We start from the raw sequence: 18507 nt of genomic DNA on the forward strand, positions 1-18507 counted from the left end.
TGAAGCAGACGACGAGCTGGTTGACGGTTGACGCGGGTTTACACAGGCCTCTCCAACGTGAAAAGAAAAAGAGCTAAAAAGAATAGGCCTATAAAGGGTACAGCGCGTTTCGTTAATCGAGTTCTTTTTGGGTGTAAATAATTAGGGACTGGTGTAGAAGAGCGCATCATTTCGAGACCTCCCAGCCAATTGGCGCGCTCATCTACACTCGATTCTCGATCAATGAAACGCAGTGTACTACATTACATATGGAGCACGTGTTTTCTCGCATTCTCGCCGGCTTGCATCATTCGCACACGTATTGCAACATCATAAGCGGCCAGGTGTCATTAATTTAGGAAGAAGGAGAAAAACACGTCGCTCCGGATGGAGGTCTTCAGCATCCGATAATGATCGTTGTACCGATTGTCAATGATCGTGCGGACTTTAACGCCGAGAGATCTGGCGCGAGATAGTCTTTTGATTAGAGGCCACTTTTCCGCTTTATCAGCTCAATGACGGTTCTTGAAATCCTCTCGTTCACTATCGTCGAGGTGGATCATAACGCGGTGAGGAAATGCTTCACGAGCAGGAGGGGTCCGCGGCGAATCTCTCCAAGAGAGACATCCTGCTCACGTCGTTTGTCGTAAGTGTCGCAATTTGTCACGACCGGCTAATTACAGTTCGATGTTTCACTTCCTCAATGATCAATCAATTGATCGCACATTGATCGTTTATCGAGCGTAAACCTCGCCGATTAATTCCACGCAACGTGAAAGTCTGATGCTATTTCAAATTGATTTTCGTAAATTAGGGGCATAAATGCTCCTCTCTAATTTCGTCATAAATAAATTCTACGTTGTCGATAGATTGCTCTTTATTGAAAGGTAAAATTTTGACCTATGATTTTATTAGAAAATAATCGCTATTTCATACGTCAGTCAGGTGCTCTTGCAGGGATCATTTGTGACGTGACACTTTTCCCATTGGACACCCTGAAAACGCGCTTGCAAAGCCAACATGGGTTTTTCCAATCCGGCGGTTTCAGGCAGCTGTACAAAGGTGTGGGTCCCGTGGTGCTGGGTTCAGCTCCGTCAGGTACACGTTACAATTTAGCACAGAGTCACATCCAGAAAGCATTTTATCTCTAATATTAACGAAAACAATCTTGTTACAGCTGCTATATTTTTTATCACTTATGAGGGAATAAAACAGTATTCGCAACCATGTATACCGGATCAGTATCACTCCATTATACACATGGTCGCAGCATCGTCTGCCGAAGTAGTAAGTAATTCGTTAATCGCGTTCAACAATGTTTTGTATAAAGCGTCGTCTACAATGGCAGCAAGAGTATGCAGTAAGACGTAAGCCGTAATAGGCTATTGACCAACTACAGTCGATTATTCTTGAATTGTAAAAATCCCATTGTCAATAACTTACTACTTACGTCTCACTGTATACTCCTCCTGCTATTGTAGACGACGCTAAATACAGTCGAATAAATCTGATATTTTAAACTTTGGTGCTAGCATACAACTACAAGTATGACTATTAATCACGTAAATCATATTTTATATCTATTATATAAATAATATTTTATAAATCGTGCGATACCAAAAATGTTATGTAACAATATGTTGAAACTTACTTACTCGACTTAACACGTAGACTGCCTGCTCGGTTCGGGTGCCAGTTGAGGTAATTAAACAAAGGAAACAAGCGCTCTTGCCCGACACGCATCGACTGAGATTAAGAACACTGTATCGCGGTTACGGAAGCACCGTTCTTCGGGATCTGCCGTTCGGCGTGATCCAAATGCCATTGTGGGAGTATTTCAAGCTTTGTTGGACCCAACGTACGCAGCGAGAATGCACACCCCTGGCAGGCGCCGCTTGTGGCTCTGCGTCAGGTAATGACTCGAAACTCGCGTGTACTCGGTGAAATAATTTCGGTTAAAACAATCAGAATCGTTATTTATACGAGATTTTTGATATTTTTCATTTCTCATACACAGTTGCTATATCGGCCGCTGTAACGACGCCGTTAGATGTTGCCAAGACTAGAATTATGTTGTCCAGCACGTCGGCGGAAAGAGAGGAAGTTAAGATATCGACAATGTTGAAAGAGGTTTACAGAGATCACGGCGTTAAAGGGTGAGGATTGTGTAAGATACTGTATTTCTCAATCTAAATCCATTCCCGATATTTCAATAACGGAATAACGTTTTCAGGTGGTTCGCTGGTTTTCTTCCGAGAGTAACTGGCTTTACTGTTGGTGGGTTCATATTTTTTGGCGTTTATGAGCAAGCCAGAGAATTTTGTATAGCCTACTTCTCCTAGTCGCTGTTAAATGAAAAAAATTATAAAAACTTAAATTAAATTAATTATTTATGAATACATTCTAGTACGTGAGCTTTCTTACTCAGCAATATCCTACTGGGATCAATTCTGAAAGGTACGTATAGATTATAGATTAATATTCAGCTGTAAAAAGATCAAAGTTTAAAAGAATCACAGAATTGTTTATTTTCAGTGTCTTAAGGATCGAGTTTCGGAGAAAATCAAACATGTTCAAGTTTCTATTGGATCCACGTGCACGAAGAATTATAATGAATTAATCATGCTTAACTTATTAAATAATAGTATTATTTTATCAGCATGGGCAGACGTATTGTTTTATTGTTTAAGATATGAAAAAAAGATTAAAGACAACGAATAAAATAGAAATTTTGTTTTAAACAATTTCAATTGAAATAAATCACTTGTTAAATTAAATGGAATTTGATTGAGGTCTAAGCTCAATTTTTGTCAGCGGATTATGGTTCTAAAAATTAAAAAAAGAGTAAGTTTAATCGAGATTAATTTGCATTGAAAAACAGCAAGGAGCGTGTCCGTGTCGACCAATCAGAATTCGTAATCACAATCGTAAGTTTCAAAATGGCGGTCTTGCGTTTTCAATAATTCTCGACTGTGATTGGTCGATTCGCGTTTATCCGAGCTGTGTGCCGCTTCCCCTTTTATTCCGGTAGGGAAATTCGATTAGTTGAGGACGCATCGCGCGTCAGCTTCTCTCTGTGCCCAATAGCGGCTAAATTCACGTCTGTTCGACCGATCGCTCTCGCACATGGCGGCCATGTTTTAGGACGCGTTTACCAACCACGGCGTCTCGCGCGAGTCGAGCCAATATTTTCCGATAATCAATCGAATTTGCATTTGTAAAGCAGGCGTCGCGTAAAATCATCGCGCGCCGGTCAATCGAATCCCGCCGTAATTGATAACATTGCTCTCGCTACAGTCGATATACGGGTTTTTCGCCGTACGATGGACGTGCGCCCAGTGCACCCACGGCCAACTTCAGAGGTGTGTCATGTTTGCGCTCGGCGCGTTGCTTCGTGATCGGGATCGTCGTTTTACGCTGTCGGGAATCTATGAAAGATGTTGTCGCTAGGCCCGAAAAAGGACGGCGGACCCAACGCCAAGTTCTTCGAGGCGCCGGAAGTTCTCACCCAGCTTGATGGTGTTAAGCAGTGGCTGCTCAAGAACTGCAAGAAGGTACGCTCGTTCTGTGTGCGAACATGGATACCCGGCGTCGTAAACTCGTCGCGGTGTACTGCGTGCGGGCCTTCGCTTCTTCTCTCGCGGCACGCGCTATCGTGCCGATCGCGATTTTTCCACGCCGCCGATCGGCCGATGTCTTTTTCAGATAAATTTCTTGACAGAAAAAATTTCACGAGAATTCTCGCAATGCACTGATATTATCTTTTATAGCGCTGACGCGAACGCGACTATCATCCCGATGACTGTACATCATCGTGAAATTTTTTAACTGTATATCTATCGCTTATACGCGTATGTATATGTGTGTACAGTGAAAGCATGAAATCAGTAATTATGTACGCTTATCTGTATTATTATATACAATTACCTAATTTTATTCTTTCACTGGAGCATTATATATATATGTGCACACACACATGTATGCATGTATATATCTTTGGACAGAAGTAATAAGCAAGAAATCGACAAAATATTCATAGGAAAGCATAATCGTGATTATAAAACGAGAATAGTATTTATATACGTTCCTACTCTCTCATTAATTTTTTGTATTGATTATATTATGCAAGTATTAAATACGTTTATTTCATAATTTCTTTTTTTGTGATTCTTTGTAGTATGTACAAACGGATCCGCCCACTAACAAGAGCTTAGCCACGTTGCTGGTGCAGCTTTTGCAGTTTCAGGAGGACAATCTCGGAAAAAATGTGTCAAAGCCACCTATGACTAGGCTTCCAGTATGTAAAATATGTGTATTACGCAACGAAAGCAATTGATGTAATATTTTGAATCAATTATTTATTCAATTTTTACAGATGAAATGCTTCCTGGATTTTAAGCCTGGCGGTGGAGTGTGTCATATATTAGCTACTGCTTATCGTTTTAAGCAGGAACAAGGATGGAGGCGCTTTGATTTTCCCGGTGGAAAAGTAATTGTTTACTCCTTTTATATATATATCTTTTGCAGAGAGATATCTTTCTTTATATTGATACTGAATATTGATACTCCTGCTCTGTATATAAGGATTGCACAAACATGGAACTGATTAGCTATTATCACTATTATTACAGTCGGGATCCCGTATGGATCGTACGGTGGACATGCTGGTGGCGGCGGAACGTGCTTTAATACAGAATAGATGTATGACTGTACCAAGTATTTTCGTGAGACCGGATGTCGACAAAAACACAGCTGCGAAAGTAAAAGATGTAGTTAGAAAGCATCAGGGGACTGTCGTGGAGAATGAGGCGGATGCTACACACATTATCTATCCTCCAGTAGATCCGATGGAAGAGGAATACGCGCGACCCTGTATGAGACGCGAGCGATCGGTTCTAATTCATTGGTACTACTTTCCAGACAGTTATGATTCTTGGTTGACACTGGATCTTCCGTGGGATTATCCCGAAGGGACTTACACAAACACAAATTCAAGGTGCTTAAACATTTGATGATCTTTTAATGTAAATTAAGCTAATTAACTGATGGAAATTGATTTATCGAAAATTTGACAATTAATTGAAATTAGTTGATGCTGTTGATCAATTTTAATACGTTGGAAGCGTTGTTGACAAAATATTTCTACTTACAAATTTAATTTATATGTAAATGCTAAATGTAAATTAATATGTTAAGTAAACTCTGCAATTATTTTCTAGATCAATGTATAAAGTATCGGCTACATGGGCGTTAGACTTAGATCAATATAATGAGTGGATGAACGAGGAAGATTACGAGGTAGATGATAGCGGTCAGAAAAGAGTACACAAATACAGGCTCTCGGTGGAAGATTTGATGGCACAGCCATCACATCCGCCACCCGCGAAGAAACCTAAGAGGAAACGATCGCCCAGCCCACCTCCAAAGCTCGGCAAGCGTAAGAGGTACGATTTTGATAACGAATGATAACGAGTTCTCAAGTTTCAAACGGGACTTTGCTCACCTTCGATTTCGTACGTTGCCATTTATAGTAGCAGAGCACCGTCGGGTATTCAAAGCGCTTCTTCCGCGTCATCGACAACGGTCCCAAAGAAATCACGCGGCGGCGAGGAAGAGGAAGATTTGACTCAAGGAATGGAGGATCCGCCTGCCGAACCTCGTATCGTCGAGGTGGTTGCTACGCCCGCAAATCCACCGATCGCAGGCCAAGGCAATGCAACAACGGGTAACTCCACCTTGGCGTCTACCGGTAGTAAAAAGCAAGATAGCGAACTTCAACCTCTCAAATCGGGCAATTTAACCGATCTTGATGAACAAATGGAAGGTATGTAAAAAAACCTAGATAATTAAACTTAGATCGGTGATGTAATATCGTAAAATGCCACACATTTTGGCATCAGATTGATAGTTATAAATGTTTTCCAATTATATGTTAATTTAACGAATCCTGAACTAAAAGCTGTCGATATGTCATAGGAGACAAAGGAAGCTCTCAAGGTGGACAAGATAGAGAAGAGAGAGATACTAGTAAAGAAAGAGGTGAAGGTGGCAAAGGTGATGAACCGGAAGACAATGTGACGGAACAGACGCATCATATCGTTGTTCCTAGCTATTCCGCCTGGTTTGATTATAATTCGATTCACACCATAGAGAAGCGAGCTTTATCAGAATTCTTTAACGGTAAAAATAAGTCCAAGACTCCGGAAATTTATCTTGCGTATCGGAATTTTATGATCGACACTTATCGATTAAATCCAACGGAATATATTACATCTACCGCCTGCAGGTAATATACCTAATTAATATATGCATATAAAACTGTTATATTTTTATTATTAAAAAAAAAATAGAAAAAAGACGTTTTTCTTTCACATATGAAACCATTTATAGGCGGAATTTAGCTGGGGACGTATGCGCGATAATGCGCGTGCACGCATTTTTGGAACAATGGGGACTTATTAACTATCAAGTAGACGCAGAGTCCAGACCGACGCCAATGGGACCTCCACCGACATCGCACTTCCACGTTCTGTCGGACACACCATCCGGTTTGGCACCGGTCAATCCAAATCCGCCGAAAACGCCGCAGCCATCCGCTGCAAAGATGTTGCTCGACTTGGAGAAGAAGCCGAGCGTGACGGGTGCCCTGGGTTCAGAGGAGAAGGCTTCGGCGGGCGCAATGGCAAATTTCGGTCTGAAAATCGACCAGTATTCGAGGAAACCGGCAGTCCTAAAAAACAAACAAGCGGCAGGTGCCACGCGCGATTGGACAGAACAGGAGACACTTTTGCTATTGGAAGGATTAGAATTGCACAAGGACGATTGGAACAAAGTATGCGAGCACGTGGGCTCGAGGACGCAGGACGAGTGTATCTTGCATTTCTTACGTTTACCTATAGAGGATCCATACTTGGAAGAAGGCGGTCCCGAAGGGCTGGGCCCATTGGCTTACCAACCGGTACCGTTTTCGAAAGCCGGTAATCCTGTTATGAGTACAGTCGCCTTCCTTGCATCGGTCGTGGATCCTAGAGTAGCTGCGAGCGCGGCAAAGGCAGCTATGGAAGAGTTTGCCGCGATAAAGGATCAAGTACCAGCTGCATTAATGGACCAGCATTTACGAAACGTTCAAGCTAGCGCTAATTCAGACGGTAATTTTATAATTGTATATTATAAATTAGAAACTAGAGTGATCTAGTTTGTGTAAGGCAATGCATATAATGATTGTAATGTACAAAAAATATCAATTATTTTTTTATTTTTACAGGTAAATTTGATCCAGCGGCGGGGCTAGCACAATCGGGCATCGCTGGCACAGGACCGCCTGAACCGCCTGACGATACAGCGGCTTCTACCACGACAACGACCCCGTCCGTACCTACGGGCGCGGCTAGCTCTCCTCATTCCACGGCGCCGACTCCCGAAGCGAAGAAAGAGGAACAAGATAAAGCTAAAGATGCTATGGAAGTCGAACAATCTCAGGTAGATGTTACGAAGAAAGAGGATGAATCAAAGGAGGGCGAAGAGGACACAAAGTCTACCACTGATCCAGAGGCTGCTGAAGCGAAGGAGAAGAAAGACAAGGTAAATATTGAACACAGTGAATTGATTTGACATATGTTATAAAAGAGAATATCAAAATGTTTAAATAATTGATACCGCCCAATATCGTGTGTTTAAACTTAATTTTATTTTTTCACAGGTCGTAAGGGACGCTCAACTACAGTCTGCAGCAGCAGCAGCATTAGCGGCCGCAGCTGTTAAAGCCAAACATTTAGCAGCTGTGGAGGAACGCAAGATCAAGTCGTTGGTCGCGTTGCTAGTCGAAACTCAAATGAAGAAACTGGAGATTAAATTGCGTCACTTCGAAGAATTGGAAACCACGATGGAGCGTGAACGCGAGGGTCTTGAGTATCAGCGGCAGCAGCTCATCACCGAGCGGCAGCAGTTTCATCTCGAGCAACTGAAGGCGGCCGAGTTTAGGGCACGACAGCAAGCTCACCAGCGACTGGCTCAGGAACAACAACAGCAACAACAGCAGCAACAACAGAATCAACAACATCCACCTTGGCAACCGCCTGGTGCGCAGCAGCAGCAGCAACAGCAGCAACCGCCAAGTCCGCAGGCTCAACCGCAACAACAGCCGCCACCGCACACGCCACCGCAGCAGACATAACTCTTTTGTGAGTTTGAATCTTTAAATGGTTAAGTAGTTAGTCCATCGTAAACTTTTACAGATTATGACACGTTACTAACGCTTCTCCAGTCCCTCTTTTTGTTTCTCCGTTTTTATTCGATGATGATTATTTGCTTCCAAGTTACAGATCGTTTCCACGATTATGTATACAAAATAATTTTACATCGTTTTGAGACATTTCGTATCTCGAAGAAGGAATAAATATAGTTTGCAAATGTTTCTTTGTAGTTTTGATTTCTATTATATGGATGCATATATGGGAAGAAATTATCTTTCTTCATAATTTATCACATAAAAAACAAAAAAGAAAGATTTCTCGCGGAACAAATTTTGTATTACTCTTTTTCAATGACAATAAGAGTTATAAAAGACGTACACATTTGAGATATACATTATACGTATTATTACACATAATATCATTATCGAATAATGTGACATTTGATCTACAGAGCCTCGTTGTCTATCAATTCCAGCACTAAGTCAGTCATGAGTCGAGCACACTCAGCGTTTCCGCGTGGCGGTGCTCCTGCGGTATTATGTTTCTCCTCGCTAGTTTCCGTGCTACTCGTTTCGTACAGATTCGGTGCTTCGTGACTGGCGCACGTGCTAATTGGTAGAATGTCCAATGCCAATCCCAATCCGAATCGTCCGCATCTCCGCATCTCTTCCTTTAATCTGTAATCGTTGAGTAGACGATAATATCAAAGAGGTAGTCAAACCATTCTAAGTCTATGTTTTTAAACTCAGAAAATAGTGAACACCGCAAAATTACATTTATATTCGTTAAGACGATAATATATCCGTTTTTAAAGACATATGAAATTTAAGACGATTTGCAAATAAGCTCTTCGATTAAACGAAAAGTTACTTATAAAGTGCAAGTAATTTATTATAGTTTTGTCGCACAACTCGGTATTTTACTTACAATTCCCACATGATAGCTGGATCTTTCGGCGGCTGTTCCGGATTGAGAACGCGCAAGGAGGACATCAGATGGGAATGATAATGCTGGAGAAGCTGTGTCATGTAAGCCCGCCTAACAACACCACTCGTGCAGCAGTATAGCAAGTTCGCAAGATCAAGAGCGAGTGAACCGACCCGCGTCAGTTGAAAATCAACTAGATAAACGGCCTGCAGAAGCACAGTATTAAAAATCAAGTCTAGGAGGTTTCGCAGCGAGACGCATCTCACATTCGTGCCAGTCAACATTGTCAGTCTCGAGTGTGATTTATAGATCATAACGCGGGGTAAATATTCTTGCATCGTGTATCTGGCTGTATTTATTTTTTTGTTATAATTATCTGAAATTTTTATCCAGCATGGATGGAAAACTAAACGATTGAGAAAGAGAGAAAGAGAGAGGGAGAAAGTTAAGTATGAGTGTGTAAAATGTACATTATATATCTTTTTCTGAATTTTTTCAACTTTCGGGCGTTATATAATTTTACGTCACGATTTTTCTAAAAGTTGACTATATCGAATTTAATTAGATGTAATTATGCATAATGCAAGAATCTTTGCGACCGGCTACACGGGTCTAGGGTGTGATCATTTTCGCTAAACCGGAATCTTTGTAATAAGATCGCAAATGGAAAAAAACATTTGAATCATATAAGAATCTTATAAATTTATATAATAAAAGTGTATGGAACAACAAAAGTGGTTTCTCGTTTCGTTATCTTGTAAAGTATCTGAAAAAACAAAGGAAGATGATTACCATCATCTGACGATAATCATCTTTTTATTAAACATATGCGACCTTTCATTGTAGATATTACCAGACATGCAATGTGTATTGCACTTTTCTAATTTACTTTTCTTACAAAATAAAAGATTCACCTCTGTATCCGAGCTTGGTTCATCCTGAAAGAGGAAATTGTTGGTCCAACAATCACCGTGACAAAATACGGAGAGAGGTCCTTGCGCGGAGACGAGTTCGCTCATAGTGCGGAAAAATACATCTTCGTTTAGGAAAGCTTGCAACTTCGTCATTACCTCCTGTCTTCTGTGATCTATGTGCGAAGGAAGCGCTTCGGACACCATCGTGATGGCATTATTCACGGCCACGCGATAATACTGACGGTACCAATCTTCATTATCCCGTCGAAATAACGTTTCTTGTATACCTTGATCAGGATTTCTTAAACTCACGAACTCTTCCGGCCTTTAAAAAGTAATATCTTTTTGCATTAAAACTAGGAGACGAGGATAGAGAACGAAACTCTTGCGTGTAAAAAACAAAATTTCTTTTTAGCAATATTTTCATTATCATTAATATTTTTAATTACAGCGATTCTCGAGCTAGTCTATTTCTAGGAAAATCTAGTTAATCTTCTCGAGTTATTCAGAATAAACTTGTTATTTCCACAATTATAATTGTAAAGACTAGACATACTTACTTCAATTCCTTTAACGTCAAACTAAGTGCGTGAAAGCCTGCTAGAGCCTTCAGCACATGCTCTAGATTCTCCACTTCTAATCCTTTCCGTCTATCTGCCATCTTAAAACCTCTCTGTCTCAAATCTTCCATGGCAATAAGATCGGCTCTAGCAGCGTATATCTTGGGTACTCCGCTGAACACTCTTCTACCGTTTGACTGCAGTCTGTTCAGCGTGGGCCACACATGCTTATAAAACACGACTTCGTTTCTGAACAGTAACTCGCTCTTAAACGCCTCGCGACGTTTCTTAGATTCCGGTAGTATCTTGTAAATGATGGCACACTCGTAATTAATGTATTCCTCATTTTTCAACAGCTTACGTCCCTTTGCCCTGATCCGGTACAGCATCGAAGTATAATTATCTCCTCTTCCCGAACCTGGTTCTTCTTCTAAACTATCAATCTCCACATTGGGCTCATCCTCAGTAATTAATTCACGGATATCGTCGAGAGAAAGTTTATTACTACTATCGCCGCTGCTATCCATTATCCTGACAGATCTGCTGGGAATTCCAATCTTTACGACGATGATTTCAATGATAACTTCTCGATTTTTCCGGGTGGAGCAGACTTTAACATCCTATACTTCACGGTAGATCGGAGAGTTGTGCCAACTGACGCAGGAAATGAGTATTTGAGCGGCTAGAGCGGTTGGAGGGTTGCTACCTCCCACTGTTACCGATTTAATTCATTAATGATTTACGCCCCCCAACTCTAAGAGACAAGGACATTGATACATGTCAATCATGCACCTCATCATTTAGATTCTCCGCTTTGATTCTTCAAAACGCGGCGCGGGTTCGTCGCGCGGTATATGATATAATGATATAAAGAGAGCTCTCTTTCAATTGTTAGTATGTTTGTGCACACACACAGTAGAGAAATATATAATGCATAAATATTCTTAAAAAGATTTATTGTATCAAGTAACAATTTATTAATACAATTGTACAATTGTATTAAGTAACAATGTATCGATAAATTAAAAACGGTAACAATCTGATAAAAATGTAGTTTTCACGCTTTTATATCTCATCAAGAAATTTATATTACACAGTGATATAATTTGTTTTTTCTTTGCTCTTTAAGAGTAAGAAAGGAACCCATGCTCAATTGAATCGATTATACAGATAGCTTGCAGAAGCACGATATTAATCAAGTCTGGATTTTGCAGTGAGACATTTGTGCCAGTCAACAATGTCAAAATCTTTAATATGATTTATAATTCTTTTCTTTGTTTCTTTTCTGGGAGAATAGGAAAGAAGGAAAAAAGATGTAATACATAAGAAGATAGAACTACGAATCAAAAAGTTAAAGAAAAGGAAAAAGGCAAGGTTGGATGGGGTACAAAAAAGATATACCACACAAGAGATGAAGGAAAGATCGAAATAGATAACAACATAGACAAAACAGTTCTTGAAAGACGGAAAAATAGAGAGACAATAATTTCATTGATTTCTACCGCATCGATTATAGTGGACCGAAAGTTATAAAACAAACACATTTATATATACAGTACTTTATTTCGAAGAACTAATTCTCATCAGAGAGCTGTAATTTGAGAACGTCGTTACCCACTAAACTAATTAATATATTTTCCTGGTTGGAGGTAAGGGATACAGTTTTGTGTAACTTTTTAGCCATTTCCCCGGCTCCTTCTAAATTATGGAAAGTAACGTACTCCAGGAGTGTCTAGAAGTAAATGCACCGACGTTATTATAAATCAATTGATACTAATATTTAATTGAAACTAATATTTAAAACGGATGTACACTTACGAAAATCGCTGGCACGTGCGCTTGCGCCAAACACAATTCGAATATTTCGTTTATGTGTTCCGTTATAATGGTATTGCTATTCTTGATTAAATGCGGCGAACGAACCAATGACGATATAATTTCTACTGTTTTGTCGAAATTATTTCCACGTAGCAACAATATTATAATGTTGCCCACCACTGTATTGGATATCAAGACGTGCTGCATTTTTCTGACATTCTGAGTCTGTTGAAAAAATAATACACAATTATATATCATTTCAATATATCTGATTATAAAAATAAAATCCCATAACTAGCAATTTTAATCTTAACAATAGATTCTCTGTAATTTGAAATCGACTTGGTTTTTCTTTTTCTTCTTCAGTCACGTACAGCTCAGAAAGTATTAATGTATCGACACTTGCTAAGCAAAGACTCATTCCAAATTCGTCGGAGAATCTGTTATTAGATGCAAAATGTGAAGCACCCTACGTATAATTAAAAAGTAATTTCAATTACTTGTATATGATCCCAAATAGCGAGCGCCATATCTGCGAATTGCGCATTCAACGAAGAATCGGGTGCGGGTTTACAATGTTCGCTCATCAAGTGCAATATATTCTCCAATAACTCTTCCCTGTCTAGATGACCGAACATGATCATGTGCGACCAGAGTTTTGGTATATATTGCGTGGCGGTCTCCGCGGGATGTAATTTAAGAGCTTCCAATATAGCACTCATTACGGCAGGTTCCGGTATAGTCACGTGCGGTACAAGCTTGCTGTAGAGATTGAAGAACGTCTCGAATTCTTCTGTTGCCAAAATTAACTCCAAATAAAATCGATAATAGACGTGTTCCTGAAGCAAAATATTAGCTCTATACCAAATGCGTAATATAAAATATATATATATATATATATATATATATATATATATAATTAAATAACATATTTCCAAGAATACAAAACGCGCGACATAACAAATATCTTAGATCTTGTAAAAAATTGTTTTAAGTATTTGAACTCTCAGCAAATATTATAAATTCTGTGCATAATGCCATTAAAAAATATCGATTAAAGTTTAAAAGATTTTTAAAAGAATGATGTTAATTTTATCCTTTATGTATGTTTTTTTTATATTTTATTAATTACAAAAGAAATAAAATTATTTCACGGTACGTGGTGTTTTTCTGAACAGAATGTGTTGAGGGTTTAAGAAACTTACTCTATAATTGTTGCCGATAAACTTGTAGTTTTCACCGGCGAGAAGAAGCTCATTCACCATTTCACCTGCTTGACGCTCACAGAACTGCCGGGACGCTATTTCCATCGCGGTAACAAAGAAATTTAAATCTTTTTCACTTTGAATGGTAAGGGTTTCCTCCTTTAAAGACTCCAAGATTTTCATAAAGCTATTGTATGACGCATCACCTGTTTCAATGAATAAACTCATCAACATTCGGCCGGCACACAAAATCTTTGCGAGATAAGAGAATGTATAATTACCGAATCTACTTAAAATTCGCAGCAAATAAAAATATGTAGTTAACGATGGCTTTAGCTCGAATTTCATGATATCGGCAAGTATGTTGGATACAAAATCTAGAGCTACTCGATTAGTTTTTATAGTAGTAGCTATATTGAGAGCGGCATTAAAGGTATGTATGTTTGGAGTGATCCCGTTCGCAGCCATTGCTCTGTATATTTCCATTACCAAAGATTTTGATTTTTCCTCTCCTTGTCTTAGCATTGGTACCATCGACATCACGGCATTATATCCATCGATGGATAATGGAATTTTTTTTCCTTGACTTTCATCATACAAGTGCCAAGCCCTGTCCGGCTAAAACAACAAAATTATATCAAATTTTTATTGAAATTTATAATAATAAGGCTTTAAAATATACAGTGAAAAAAAAAAAAAAGAAATTTAGGCAATAAGAGCCAAAGTATATGTATAGTTGACAGAATGCAAGCAATACAGTTAAAATTTGAGTGATTTATTCGAATAATTATTAACAATAAACAAACACGCGTTTCGGTCTCTAAACTTGTTTCTAACTTTGTCCATTTTTAGTTTTTAATATCCACAAAAGAGAATCCCAATCTTTGATCAAAACGTACACTTGTAAAGTTATCCAATCATCAAATAGACTCGAATTTTCTTTTTTATCATAGCGCATTTTTACGTTTCAGATTAAATCCATTGTAATTAAGTTGTACTTATAACTAATTTAAAAGTTATCTTACGCTGGAATGTTTAGCTAAACCACATATCATCGCAGTGTAGGCAGCGGCTGCTACTGTGGGCTCTTGTTGCTTCAGAAATTCAAACAGTACATCGATTTGTGGATAACTTCTGTGTAAATCATCGATAAAATACAAAATATTATTTAAAGCCAGGTGAGGAAAATACATATCAGTAAAGGAAAGATGATGTATTCAATTTTCATAGACTCACATCCAAGCGTTCGCCTTACGTTTCTGTTCGAGTGCGTACCAACGATTCTCCAGCAAATCGTCACTGGTATGTTCACAATTATTGTAAAAGCACAACAATTCCAAGAGTGCCTGTTTCGTTGGCACGGTTATCTCACCTTTTAGTAAATCGTATATCGTGATAGAGTTGGAAATGTGACCGTTTGATATCTCGTATAATAACGTTTCCTCCGTCACTTTACTTTCCTCTGTGTAAATGGGAGGTGGTACGAACGCCTGCAAAACAAGTACAACAATATACTACTTGAACTTGCATATCGGTAATCAACAGTGGAATATTATATGAATCGACAATCAGATATAGATACGGCGTTTAATTAATGACATTACTTCTGATACAGTTACCTTAATTTCAGGGTCTGCTACTTTATGCTGAAATAAATCGCGGTGCTCCTGACGAACCCACATCGCGGTCTTCCTTCCAGACTCCTTCGCCAAAGCGTACGAGCGATTATGCATCTTTGACAGTGGCGTCAAGTAAGGGTCGTCGTGAAACTTATAATGTGGCGCCGTATAATCCCTGGATATCGTGGTCTCCAAAGCCTACAAGACAAATCGGACGACACACTTATAGAAGAGCATCATCCAAACAAATTTGCTCCTACCTTCAGGAGCGAAATAAAATACAATAATTTCCTTTACCTTGAGGATATCTGTGGGACCACGTTCTATCCTTTTTGGGATATGGACATCCGTAGATGAGGCTGACGTTGCGGTTGTCGACTGCAACCGTACCATCAATTCCTGGTACAATTTTCTGCAAATGTTTAAAATACGAATAAAATTATCACAAGTTTACTATTCATTCATCCTTATATAAATATCCTTTTAGAAACAAATGTATATAATTAAATAGATTACCAGATATTATTTAAATAACAGGTAAAACATTCACGTGCATGAAAAGTAAGTCGATCGTGAAAAATAATTAAAATTGCTAGATTTACTTTCCAACATTTCCGAAATTATTTAAAGTACTCTCGTCGTATCGTCGGTGCGTGCATAACGAGATCCGGCAATTTCGCTCAGAAAAGCAATTGATCTACGTATGTAAACTGAACGAATCGTAACTTGTTACGTACCCACGCGAGATTCTTGCCAAAGAATTCATGATGTCAGTTGTGAAGATGAAAGAAATTAATGTTTCCTATATTTTTCCTCTCTCAATCTTTACAGCCGCAAGTTTGGAGGTTAGATCATTGGAAGTCGTGAGGTTAGGTTAGGTTAGGATTAAACGCGACACGCAACACCCGACACCGCATGCAGCGGATAATCCGCGACAAATCGATAATATATTGATATTTTAGTACCTTTCCGATGCGGGAAAATCCGCAAAATGATTAAATCGCAATTAGGTACATCATAAAATTAACCGATGACGATGATACATCAAAACAAACTCATTAAATAAAATTTCTTGAATTGATATAAAGCTAGAGCGAAGCAACACGTTAATTATTGTGAGAGCACGTTCGATTAAATTCTGATTGACTAGTGATTGATTTAGATGACAGAATAACTTGGAGCAAAATTTTTAACCACATAATTCGTTGTCCCTGACTTTTATCTTTCTTTTCCCTTCATCCCTAAAGAATAAAATAATAATTCTATTCTTGATAGTACAAGTTTGATAAGTTACATATATTAAACACTGATTAAGTTTAATCGAAGCTCAGCTAAAAGATCACAAACTACCTCGAGATTATAAATATCTCTTGACAAACAGCTTTTTTAATTATGCAAATAAATGATAAAAGTTTCAACATACTCTTAAAAAATGTTAAAACATAAATTAACAGAATAGCGATAGAATGTTCGTTAATTAAGTCGACCAAATTAGTCCTAAATCTCTTTTGACTCTCAAGGAGGAGAAGGCTTCTTAGGAAAAGAAATCTCGAGAGAAAAAAAGCACGCAAAAATGCTGGTATATATTTATCGTGCAGGGTGCCCGCTATACGTGATGAGTGATGAAACATGAAAATATGATCGATAAGTACGTTGGTCAGCAATTCGCTCTTGTTAACGCTTTTTCGTACACCAACTGCATTTTGCGAGATGTTGGTTCCACGTTCCACCTGGCCCTGTAATGCATTTACAAGTATCAACGCGGATTAACGTCAATCTCTCGTAGAGCAATGGGACATCTGGTGATCTGGTCGGCTCGGTTGCCTATCCGTAGGCTTCGCTTCCCGTAACGGAAATGCGTATCGCGTAATGTGCCCAGGGATAATTCCTGTCCCTGCACATTTCTGTCACCCAATGGCTCTAATTGTAAGGGTGACATTGATCGAACTCCGATTAACTTAATCAACGGATTAACTTGTGATTATTCGTAATAATTTCGTTAATATGGCTGGAATTATTAAATTTTATGATTTGACATAAAAAGATTAAATTATAGGGACGGTAAATTACGTAGAAAAGTTTGTTGTGAGCATGGTTGAATTTATATTGTCGATCAATTAAGCTAATCGAAGTTTCGCCCAAGTTACCCTTAACGCCGTGCGGATTCTACGTTGCATCAAAATCGATGGAGCTTCTTGTACGAAGATCCACTTTAGATCTTTAATTATCAAAATATCAAGTATCAATTAAGTATCAAAATTCAAGATTAAATTAAAATTCTTTTAAGATTCATAAAAATCTTTTAAGATAAAACTCTATTAAGATGAAGATAGAGTATTTGCAATTTCACGCGTCGTGCAAATAAAAGCATTTAAAGAGAAGCAAAAATACATAAAATATAAGATATATAAAATGACAAATAAAAACCATCCTAAAATCTGAGTCCAAAAGATAAGTGGGTCTAAAGATATTCGCAAGATATTTTGACGTGTTTACTTGCGAGGGATTAGCACGTAACACAGTGGCAGGAGAATTAATAATTCTGATAGAGAAGAAATTAAATTCCCACTGCATAATATTAGAATGCCCGATGACCCACTTACGAACGCGCTTGTTCGGAATAGTGCGTCATCGGCAAACGCATTGTTCCTTCAACTGCGTTTTAGCAGCAGCTGGCTCCCCATAGTCACCACTACCATCACCATCACCACCACCCGCCACCACCACCACCACCATCGTCGCCACCATCATCGCCGTCAGGCAGAGGGTACATCTTGCACCCTTCTTCATTAAATAGCTCAAGGTATCATCCTCTCCTTGGTTTTTAACGACGACGTAGGTATGAGCCGCTCTCGGCAGCTGCTCTCCTCTCTCGGAGAAAAGGAACATACAGAGAGAGAGAGAGAGAGAGAGAGAGAGAGAGAGAGAGAGAGAGAGAGAGAAAGGAAGAGTGGCAGATAGAGATTCGTTTCTTTCAACGAATTTATTTGTTTAGCATATGAATGGCGCGCGCGAGAGCGCGCGTTCACGGTTGCGCACGGTGAACCCTTTGGCATATTACAAAGAATTCAATAAAGTTCGTAAGGAAGCCCAGAGGGAACCACACGGTCTCAGGCCGAAGGCCGGAGAGAACGAGAGAGGAGAGACAGGGAAAGAGAGAGAGAGAGAGAAAGAGAAAATGCGCAAAAGAGAGCGAGAGAGGGAGAGAGAGAACTCCCTCTTCTCTCCGTGAGAACGCGCATGCTGTATACCTCATTTCGGACCCTATGCACATCACCGGGGAGCAAAGAGAA

At 39.1% G+C, this 18507-nt stretch overlaps 4 protein-coding genes across 4 annotated transcripts; 2 read left to right on the forward strand and 2 right to left on the reverse strand.

The window, feature by feature from the left end:
• Nucleotides 1-6: 6 nt before the first annotated feature.
• On the forward strand, nt 7-2376 carry LOC112461003 (S-adenosylmethionine mitochondrial carrier protein-like). The gene is made up of 6 exons (XM_025026010.1): nt 7-625; nt 921-1077; nt 1157-1266; nt 1651-1891; nt 1997-2135; nt 2213-2376. The coding sequence occupies exons 1-6, from the start codon at nt 557-559 to the stop codon at nt 2319-2321; spliced, it is 825 nt and encodes a 274-aa protein (XP_024881778.1). The 5' UTR covers nt 7-556; the 3' UTR covers nt 2322-2376.
• A 437-nt stretch (nt 2377-2813) lies between these two features.
• LOC112461000 (SWI/SNF complex subunit SMARCC2) lies at nt 2814-9223 on the forward strand. Its single transcript, XM_025026006.1, has 11 exons — nt 2814-3533; nt 4157-4276; nt 4355-4468; nt 4611-4975; nt 5199-5423; nt 5511-5803; nt 5956-6265; nt 6370-7127; nt 7244-7560; nt 7679-8159; nt 9115-9223. The coding sequence occupies exons 1-10, from the start codon at nt 3417-3419 to the stop codon at nt 8150-8152; spliced, it is 3093 nt and encodes a 1030-aa protein (XP_024881774.1). The 5' UTR covers nt 2814-3416; the 3' UTR covers nt 8153-8159; nt 9115-9223.
• On the reverse strand, nt 8208-12009 carry LOC112461002. The gene is made up of 4 exons (XM_025026009.1): nt 10573-12009; nt 10013-10337; nt 9099-9304; nt 8208-8848 (listed from the first exon to the last, which is right to left on the reverse strand). Exons 1-4 carry the CDS (start codon nt 11097-11099, stop codon nt 8617-8619), a joined length of 1290 nt encoding a protein of 429 aa, XP_024881777.1. The 5' UTR covers nt 11100-12009; the 3' UTR covers nt 8208-8616.
• A 105-nt stretch (nt 12010-12114) lies between these two features.
• Nucleotides 12115-15980, reverse strand: LOC112461001 (protein PTCD3 homolog, mitochondrial). Its single transcript, XM_025026007.1, has 10 exons — nt 15952-15980; nt 15512-15626; nt 15215-15412; nt 14832-15085; nt 14621-14729; nt 13877-14213; nt 13596-13801; nt 12891-13229; nt 12391-12615; nt 12115-12304 (listed from the first exon to the last, which is right to left on the reverse strand). Exons 1-10 carry the CDS (start codon nt 15978-15980, stop codon nt 12146-12148), a joined length of 1971 nt encoding a protein of 656 aa, XP_024881775.1. The 3' UTR covers nt 12115-12145.
• Nucleotides 15981-18507: the final 2527 nt, after the last annotated feature.

The sequence above is a fragment of the Temnothorax curvispinosus genome, unplaced genomic scaffold, assembly GCF_003070985.1.
Source record: "Temnothorax curvispinosus isolate PA1 unplaced genomic scaffold, ASM307098v1 QBEX01010978.1, whole genome shotgun sequence".
Classification (NCBI taxonomy): domain Eukaryota; kingdom Metazoa; phylum Arthropoda; class Insecta; order Hymenoptera; family Formicidae; genus Temnothorax; species Temnothorax curvispinosus.

What these genes read in the sequence shown, in the direction of transcription:
- LOC112461002 (XM_025026009.1), bottom strand. Translation starts at nt 11,099, where the DNA reads ATGGATAGCAGCGGCGATAGTAGTAATAAACTTTCTCTCGACGATATC. An exon ending in AACCAAGCTCGGATACAGAG is followed by an intron (nt 9,305 to 10,012) that starts GTGAATCTTTTA and finishes GTGCTTCTGCAG; the next exon opens with GCCGTTTATCTAGTTGATTT. An exon ending in CCAGCTATCATGTGGGAATT is followed by an intron (nt 8,849 to 9,098) that starts GTAAGTAAAATA and finishes CAACGATTACAG; the next exon opens with ATTAAAGGAAGAGATGCGGA.
- LOC112461000 (XM_025026006.1), top strand. Translation starts at nt 3,417, where the DNA reads ATGTTGTCGCTAGGCCCGAAAAAGGACGGCGGACCCAACGCCAAGTTC. An exon ending in TACACAAACACAAATTCAAG is followed by an intron (nt 4,976 to 5,198) that starts GTGCTTAAACAT and finishes ATTATTTTCTAG; the next exon opens with ATCAATGTATAAAGTATCGG. An exon ending in ATTACATCTACCGCCTGCAG is followed by an intron (nt 6,266 to 6,369) that starts GTAATATACCTA and finishes AACCATTTATAG; the next exon opens with GCGGAATTTAGCTGGGGACG.
- LOC112461003 (XM_025026010.1), top strand. Translation starts at nt 557, where the DNA reads ATGCTTCACGAGCAGGAGGGGTCCGCGGCGAATCTCTCCAAGAGAGAC. An exon ending in GCTGGGTTCAGCTCCGTCAG is followed by an intron (nt 1,078 to 1,156) that starts GTACACGTTACA and finishes ATCTTGTTACAG; the next exon opens with CTGCTATATTTTTTATCACT. An exon ending in CGCTTGTGGCTCTGCGTCAG is followed by an intron (nt 1,892 to 1,996) that starts GTAATGACTCGA and finishes TCTCATACACAG; the next exon opens with TTGCTATATCGGCCGCTGTA.
- LOC112461001 (XM_025026007.1), bottom strand. Translation starts at nt 15,980, where the DNA reads ATGAATTCTTTGGCAAGAATCTCGCGTGG. An exon ending in GTCCCACAGATATCCTCAAG is followed by an intron (nt 15,413 to 15,511) that starts GTAAAGGAAATT and finishes TTTGTCTTGTAG; the next exon opens with GCTTTGGAGACCACGATATC. An exon ending in CGTAAGGCGAACGCTTGGAT is followed by an intron (nt 14,730 to 14,831) that starts GTGAGTCTATGA and finishes TGATTTACACAG; the next exon opens with AAGTTATCCACAAATCGATG.